Raw genomic sequence first — 8,310 nt, forward strand, 5'->3', positions numbered from 1 at the left:
TCACAGATGCGCAATAAAGACTTAAATAAAGTTTGTATATAGGTTAAGACGCGTGCGAACATTTTATTCGTTGAATTGTGGATTGTGTGTGGATCGCAAATTGAGTTGGACTGTTCGTTACAATCAGAACGCAGTTGACGTCTAACAATTCGTTTTCATAAATTTCCTTTATCTTGACAATGAAGTTAATATAATCACCTTTAAAGCATCTTGCAAATGAGCTACGACCTGAGAACTGCGAAGTGCGAACTGCGAACTGTGGATGTTCGCATATTTTGATTGTTCTTTCACATGAATTTTTTCGCAGACAGCGACGAATTGTCAATTTATAGTTGCCGTTTTCAACAAACAAAACAAGAGTGGTATAATTTTGAGGTTATGTTGATCATGAACAATTTATTCGTTGCAGTGCGGATGGTATGTGGAACGCGAATTGAGTTTGACAGTTCGTAACAAACTCAGTGCAATTCGTTACTACTAAATTGCTTTTAAAAAATATTCTTATTTTAGAGAACAAAATACAAATTTTATCATCCTAACATTAGGGGCAATCGGTTTCTTATAATTTAAATAGGTTTTTGTTCGAAATTGGCTTTTTGAAATGTGTAAAATCATGTTTGTTCGTCCATTCGTTGTTCGCTCTCATGTGCAAGACCCTTTAGATTAACTTAAGCTTCTTTTTTATTTTATAATTTGCACATGTATCTACCTATGTATGTAAATAGTTTAAAACTACATTTCGATAGATTTTTGACACTCATCTGTCAGAATAGTTCACATTTAATTTATACAAGTTTACACTGAAGCTACATGTGCGAGATTGTAATGTTCTTCTTATTCAACTTCTAGGTCCAATGGTGTTTTGTTCTGAGCCACTTAAAAATCAAGTAAGTTTCAAATGTTTTGCAATACCAACTTACTTCAGATAATTAATTTGTATTACTTGTGTACTAAGATTTGACAGATAACATATTGTGGAACTTCAGTTTAAGTCTAACGAATTCAAAAGTTATGACTGTTTTACAGATGGTTCCACACAAAATCCCCTTAAAATTATTTAATCAATTTAAAAATAAAGTAAAAATCCAACGTGCTTCCTAATTGTTAATTCAATTTTAATACATTATGTCTCACAAGAAATACACAAAATTAATACCCCATAACCTTATTTGGTGTACAAAAAAAAAAAAACAAAAAACAAAACATCTCATCAAACAAAGAACTCATATAAAAATTAACAACCCAAAACTGTTGACATCACAAGAATACGAATCAAATGTCAATAACAATTTATATGCAAATCTTTTCTTAAATACACACGAATGACGTTTTGGGAAATGTCAAAACAAAAAAAAGTAGTTACCTTCTAGAAAAAGTCAAAGGGTTAGCTTAGCATGTCAAATGAATTTATAAACAAAAATCATTTTTTAATCCGGAAATGTGTCTAAGAATTTAATATTTTCTTTTTGTCTTGTTTAAGTTCAATATTTTTTAATAACCCTCTGTCTTCCTCCATGGGGGTACCATGTGCCTAGCTGTAAAGAGATGCACACATTAGAAGCGACGCACTACGCACATTAAAGTTTGAAATATCCGTATAAACTCGTTTGTACTTCGTAATCGTATAAACCAGCCATCACATCAACATCGTTTCTTCGGAAATGGTAGCGCGATTGTGCCCTTCCGCTGCGTGAATTATAAATTAACGAGTCCATCCGCTTGACGTTCGGCCTTCAAACGACCGACCAGAAAGCCAACCAAACCAAGCCAAGCAGCCACTATCCAGCGTCAGCCCACGACCAGACCATCAACATGACACACGGCTGCAATGCACTTCCTCATCCTCGTTCATTCGTTCTAAAGGTAGGAGAACAACGTTCAAGAAGCACTGCCGTGTTCAAGCTTCAAAAAAAGAAGGAAAACAAAAAAGAGAGAACGCACACATTTCCCCACAGGCGGAAGAAGACCGATTGCGGCCTCTATGCGTATAGAGGCATAACTAATTAGATTCAACTCGGTGGATGGCGGTGTTGGAGCTGGGGAGCTCTATCGCTTACACTCACCTCCTCCCCTCGGCATCGATTCGACTCGTACATCAAATCCATCGTTTGGATTTGGTTTGGTTGGACGTTGAAGTTTGAGTTTGGGTTGGAGATGATGTGTGATGCTGATGCCTCCCATGGGCCATCAGGCTATCGCTGCGTCCGTCGGTTGTACTTTGACTTTGTATCCATCTGCGAAGTCTATCCAGCTGCATCGCCTCATCTGTTTGTGTCGTCGAAATTCGCCGAACACCTTTCTGCCACATCTGACCAAACCAAAACCTAAAGACCGCATCTGTTTTGTGTGTCCCCAGAAGCGTGGTGTGGCACGTGGAAAAAATAGCTATCAACTTTCCTCTACAAAGGATCAATTTAACATGTCCCAGGCATAAAATATTACCTACTATGGCTTGGCAGGCTTGCAAAAAACACAAGTCTCATATGTATACACAAAATTGGGGAACGAGCTTAAAAACAAATACACATAACAAGATGACAGACGCACAGCATAAAATCCTGACGGACGAGCCATTTATGGCTGGAGGATGGTAGGACGTTAGGACGGCAGAAGGTTTTTGGAATCGGGACGATCGACGCTCGCGGATGAAGGACGACGAAGACGACGCACCACACTAACGATGGAGCTCCCCTTGTGTTTAAGGAGACTCCTGCTGAATAAATCAGATGAAGCTACCTAAAGTTAAATTTGTGTAAGGCTCAGGCACATATCTATAAAAAAAAGTGCTCCAGGTTGAGAGGAAGCATCTGGCGAGAAGGTTAAAAATATCGGTTCTCGAGTAGGTATTTTTTTTTCAATTTGTGGGTCACCGCTCAAGTATACATAACCTATATGTATCTAAACAGAATGGAGCCCATATCCATAGGCATCTCTATACCAGTTACCTGCCTACCTTCTCATCCTCAATGACCCGATGTATGTTAGGTAAGGTAAGTCAAGTATTCGATGGTTCTGTTTGGTTTTTTGTGTGGACTTTTTTCTTAACTGGAGCTGGAGCACATGGTTTTATATGTGATATCGATTTTTTATCCTTTAAAAGAGTCATCATTTTTGCACATGAAAATGTTATTTTATGTTTTTGTTTGTTTTCTTGTTTTTTTTTTGAGTTTTTCACTTCAGGTGGTGAGAGTTCAATGAAACATCTTGTTCAAATTCAGTTCAGGTGGTCGCATATTTTTATTGATTTGCCTGCAATGAAGCAGTTGTTTTTTGAATGATTTATGAGGGTTTGTTTAAACATGAGATGCCTCAGTTCTTTGCTATAGGTATCTTCATTCTATTCCAGAAGGTATGTAAGTTTGGTGTTCTGGGGATAGAAGTATGCATCAATTGTTCAGACGAAATCTTTTTTGCATTTGCTTGCAAATTATTCATGCTTTTGGAAAGTTCAGAGCCAGCCCAAGGCTATGGAAACTGAATATATTTAAGGCTCAGTTACATCATAAGCGTTTAAAAAAATTAGTTCAGTATCTGCACTTAACATTTAGGAATGTGTCACCATTTAAAACCTAATGAATATGAAGGCTTTGTGAACGTATATTAGCTCTCACTTGGCATCTTTGCAAATGGGCCTGGGTTTTGTATATCCGTTAGCCTATTGACTATAAAACGTTCCTTTTCAACATTACCGTCTTTTGACATTTCAATTAAGACTAAGACGCAGTTTCTTTAGATTTACTATTGATTAAGTAATTTTTTTGGGCCGTGATTCCCTTCACTTCTGTCACTTTTTATTTTGACACTTGTGTAGTTTAAAGCTCTCTGTAGGTGGCTCTGAAATAGACATTTTTTATTTCTGACATTCCGAATTTCCTAACCTGTGGCTTTTATTTTCCTATCACGGTGTTTTTATCGTGCACTTAACCTAAATTTAGATAGTTGTGTCTTTAATTTGCTTGAAATCTGGAAAATAAATCTCTTTACCTAAAAGGAAAAAAATAAGTTGGTCCTTCTAGAGGTTCTAGCAATGGGGATGTATTTCCAGATACACCACACTAAATGCTAAATGTGGACAGCATCATCGATAAAAAAGTATAACTTACTTACTTATTTGAGGTGATAAGTTCCAAACTTCAGCGCCATAAATGGAAACCGTGATGATGATTACCTTATTACTTTAAATTGTCGAAAGAGGACGTTACTCCTCGATTTAGCGCTGTTGTCGCTTATTATATTTATATGCAAAATCCTTAGCTTCCTTAAAGTTATAGCTGTCCGTGGTGACGTTTTGTCCAAGGCGTCGTCGTTGAATGTCATTTTTTCATGACATCATATGCTCAAAAACGCCCCACTGACATTATGCACTTATCTTCCAATTATGTCAATATCATCGCATGGTAGTAATTGAGAGGACCTTTGGAAGATTGTGCCTTTAAGCATCTTGCACATGAGCAACGAACTGCAAACTGTATATGTTCGCATATTTTGACTTTTCTTTCACATGAGGTTTTATTTCTATTAGCAGGCAGCGACGAATTATGAACTTGACCCAGGGATGTGTACTCAGAGAAAATTTATTTTCAACACATCCCTGTGCTTATGTAACTCGAAAGAATTGTCAAAAATAATGAGAGTGTTAAAAAGAAAACTTAATTTGTTTACAAAAAGTAGCTTCTGAGAAGTTTTATTATTTACAAATATTTAAAAAAAGAAAATATTTATAGTGCATCCATTCAATATAGATCGCCACGAAAAAGGAGAGTTTTTTTGCTAGTTAACCAGCTTGAAAATTATACTGGGCGGTTCCACCAATATTTTCGCATGTCCATTGAACAATTTAATTGCATTCTTGATTTGATTAAAGAGGAACTAAAACCAAACCACTTGGCCTTTAGGAAAGATTTAATTTCTCCTAAAGAGAAGCTGGTCGTAACTTTGAGGTATGTAAGATTAAATATAAGTAGCTATGCTGCGAAAAAAATTAATTGTACTAAAATTTACAGATATTTAGCTACCGGCACTAGTTTTGTCGATTTGTGATTTAGGTTCAGGATGGGAGTGTCAACCATAAGATGTGTCATTAACAAAAATATGGATGCAATTATTCTAAAATGTCTTGAAAATGCAATTCCCAGCTGACGAACTATTGCTGATTGGCTTAAAATATCCAACGATTTTCTACAATATTGGAATTTTCCCAATTGATTAGGCGCAATAGATGGGAAACATGTCCTAACACTTGCTCCTAAAAATAGTGGAAGCTTATATTTTAATTATAAGATTAGTTTCTCCTAAAATATCATGGCGGCTGTGGATGCAAGATATCGGTTTATTCTGGTCGATATAGGTGCGTATGGCAGCAATGCTGATTCTACCGTTTTTTTCAAATTCACCTTTAGGGAGTGCATGGCTTAAGAATCCTGAACACCTTAACCTGCCGGAAGATGCACCACTTCCTGGAACATCAAACAAAATTCCATTTGTTTTAATCGGGGATGAAGGCTTTGCATTAAAGTCAACAATTCCTCGGCCTTATCCAGGCCACAAACTCTCGGTAAAAGAAAGGATTTTCAATTATAGGTAAAGTTATTTAAAAAAAAAATATTGTTCATTTTTTTATTTTTATTTAGGTTTTTGGTATTATGGCTCATACCTGGAGAATTTTATTGAAGCAACTCGAGGTTAAAACAGAATCGGCAATCAATGTTATTCTTGTTTGTTGCATTTTGCACAATCTATTACGCATGGACATCCTTGAAAGTGCAACCCCACGTAAAACGACAACTTCCGCAGCAACACAAGTCGACAGGGACGAATCATCAGTTTCGACTTCCAGTGGATACGATGTGCGATGTGCCAATTATTCATCCTCAAATTCAATTTGATGGAATAGTTGCAGAGTCCGCATTTCAAGATTGGATTGTTTTTTTGCGGCTCGAAGTACTCGTACTTGCACGTTGCGCAAGAGAAAGAAAGAATTTCTCTAGCGGGTGAGACTCGGGTTCGTTTATCTCACTCAACGCCTCCAAAATTTGTCCTGCGTCCGATTCAGGTTTTTTTTTTGCTTTTTTTTAGCGGTGTTGGGTCTTCGAAAGTACCCCGTCGCTAACAAGATTGTGTTGTTGATTCTTCAACATCACACTCTTCCTTGCAGACTTCGTTAAGTGTTTCATTTTGACTCTACATATTACCGAAAGTTCTGGAAATAAACAAACTTTTGAATACAAAAAAAGAAGCGACGAACATCTTTGATGTTATCTTGGCATTTAAACACTTGGGATAAGAAATTTCATAATTTCATAGTATGGCCTTGTCTTCTTTAGAAGAGCCTGCGAACCACTGGTCGTGCTTTTTTCTTTCTTGTAATATTTTTCGAATGTGTCGCGCAAATTTATCCATTTGTCTTAGCACAGTTTCACTGAAATGAAACTAAATTTTGTTAATGAATGTAAAATTTAACAAAGATCTTCTTTTTACCATCTGTATTCAAGACAATGGAAATATTGCCAATCTTCTTGCTTTTTGTAGCGGTCGGAATATGAGCGTTCGGCTTTGTTGTATAGAGCTGGATTGGCTTCAACCTTTAAAATTAATCGTTCGTCGAACTCCTAGAATCAATATTCATTATATTTAAACAATTTATTGTTTTTCTATTTTCTACTCCACAAAAAATTATATGCATAACAAATTTTGTTTAGACGTGTAGTTTTCAATCTGGCAATACTATTTCGAAGTTGATCGTTTTGACAGCTGTCACTTAATTTATGCTTTATTTGGTTCGCTTTTTAAAATGACTAGGCTAACTTTTGAACAACGTTTACAAACCATGCAAAATTTTTTCGGTTTTCTTGGTGCGTCGCACGCTGAGTTCAATATTCGGGTGACAAATAATTTGACGAGTGGCTAATATGATATCAAAGTTAACCTTTTTTTGGTTAAAACAGCTCATGATTTATTTGCAATCTCTTGCCATAGACCCCGGATTATTTTTTGGAGGAAACGTAGTATAAACCCATTGTATGTAAGACGTGGCTAACGAACAGTCCTGAATTTTTACATTTGGCCGGTTTATATTTCTGAAATTTCTGAGAATATTCTCAAGCAAGCAGTAGAATGAAATATAAACACAATTCACTCTCACCAAGCAACAAATAAGCTTTGGATTTCTTTTCTTCCTTTTTTTATTGTGCGATAGAGAATTCTCGAGAAATTGAATCATTAAAATTTTATTCTCAGATTTTCACTTTAGCTGTCAGAAATGTTGTTTATATGTACGTACATATGTATTTCTGTATTTGTCTGCCTTCATTCCAAAAAGAGATTTTGAGTTTTTAGGAACTTAGTGATTTTTTCCAATCCAACACGATTGGAAGATCTTTCAATGTTGGTTGATTTTCGGCAAACCAATTTTCTTGAACCATGTAAACACGCATTTTTATATGTCAAAAGTGACAGAAGAAAATTGGCAATTAATTGTCGACAAATGTTCTATCTTTCAATCGCTTGTACTCGTCTAAACACACAATTTGTGTGTATTTTCAAACAAAATCATCGAAGTTTTAATTGGCAGAAAGTTTTTGAGCAGGAAACAGGAACAAAAGCTTACAGGTTTTTGGAAGAATTTGAAAACTACGAAAATTGAAAGAGATAAGAAGTCACCATACGACAAAATTATAAAAATGTCACCTGTCAAAGGAATTCTCTTCCAATGAGCTAACCAAATTTATTGTTTTCTAAATCCTTCCATCCGTGTAAATAGACAATTATTAATTGGAGGATACAAAACTATCGGCAATTGTCAGCCGATTTTCTACCAAAAATTGTCTGTTTGGATAAATTCAACCAACCGTATGAACGGATAATTTTCACAAGATAGGAAATTGTCACCTAATTGGGTGCTATTGAAAGACTTTTGACGGTTCTCCAAATATTGTAACATCTTTCAATCGTGTATACTCAGATGTTAAGGGGTCTCACATTCAATTTACTTTTTAAACTGTCAAACATCCACTAATTTTACTTTTTTAAGTATTTTACTACCTGCTTATTTAAAAATTGACCGTCTTAAATGATATTTCCTTATTTTTAGTAGCAATTTGCTTCCATTCTACAACTCCAGGCTTTGGATAAAAAGTTTTCCCTTTGTTGTTTCCCTTGCTATAACTTCAAATGGTGATAAATCACTGCCATGAAATACTGCCAAAATCTACCGTCACCTATAATTTGTCACTTTTATCCACCCACTTAAACTTAAAACCTTATCTTCGCCCTTATTCTTATATCAAAAAAAACGTTAACAAAAAACCTTAA

The 8,310-nt window shown here is 35.6% G+C and overlaps 1 protein-coding gene across 1 annotated transcript; it reads left to right on the top strand.

The window, feature by feature from the left end:
• The first annotated feature begins 5,301 nt into the window (after positions 1 to 5,301).
• On the top strand, positions 5,302 to 5,885 carry LOC129947890 (uncharacterized). Its single transcript, XM_056058645.1, has 3 exons — positions 5,302 to 5,347; positions 5,400 to 5,554; positions 5,631 to 5,885. The coding sequence occupies exons 1-3, from the start codon at positions 5,302 to 5,304 to the stop codon at positions 5,883 to 5,885; spliced, it is 456 nt and encodes a 151-aa protein (XP_055914620.1).
• Positions 5,886 to 8,310: the final 2,425 nt, after the last annotated feature.

This window comes from Eupeodes corollae, chromosome 1, assembly GCF_945859685.1.
Source record: "Eupeodes corollae chromosome 1, idEupCoro1.1, whole genome shotgun sequence".
Taxonomy (NCBI): domain Eukaryota; kingdom Metazoa; phylum Arthropoda; class Insecta; order Diptera; family Syrphidae; genus Eupeodes; species Eupeodes corollae.

Bases quoted from the DNA above. Each gene is read 5' to 3' on its own strand.
- LOC129947890 (XM_056058645.1), top strand. From the start codon at position 5,302: ATGGCGGCTGTGGATGCAAGATATCGGTTTATTCTGGTCGATATAG. The intron at 5,348-5,399 runs GTGCGTATGGCA...ATTCACCTTTAG, and splicing joins GTTTATTCTGGTCGATATAG to GGAGTGCATGGCTTAAGAAT. The intron at 5,555-5,630 runs GTAAAAGAAAGG...ATTTTTATTTAG, and splicing joins ATCCAGGCCACAAACTCTCG to GTTTTTGGTATTATGGCTCA.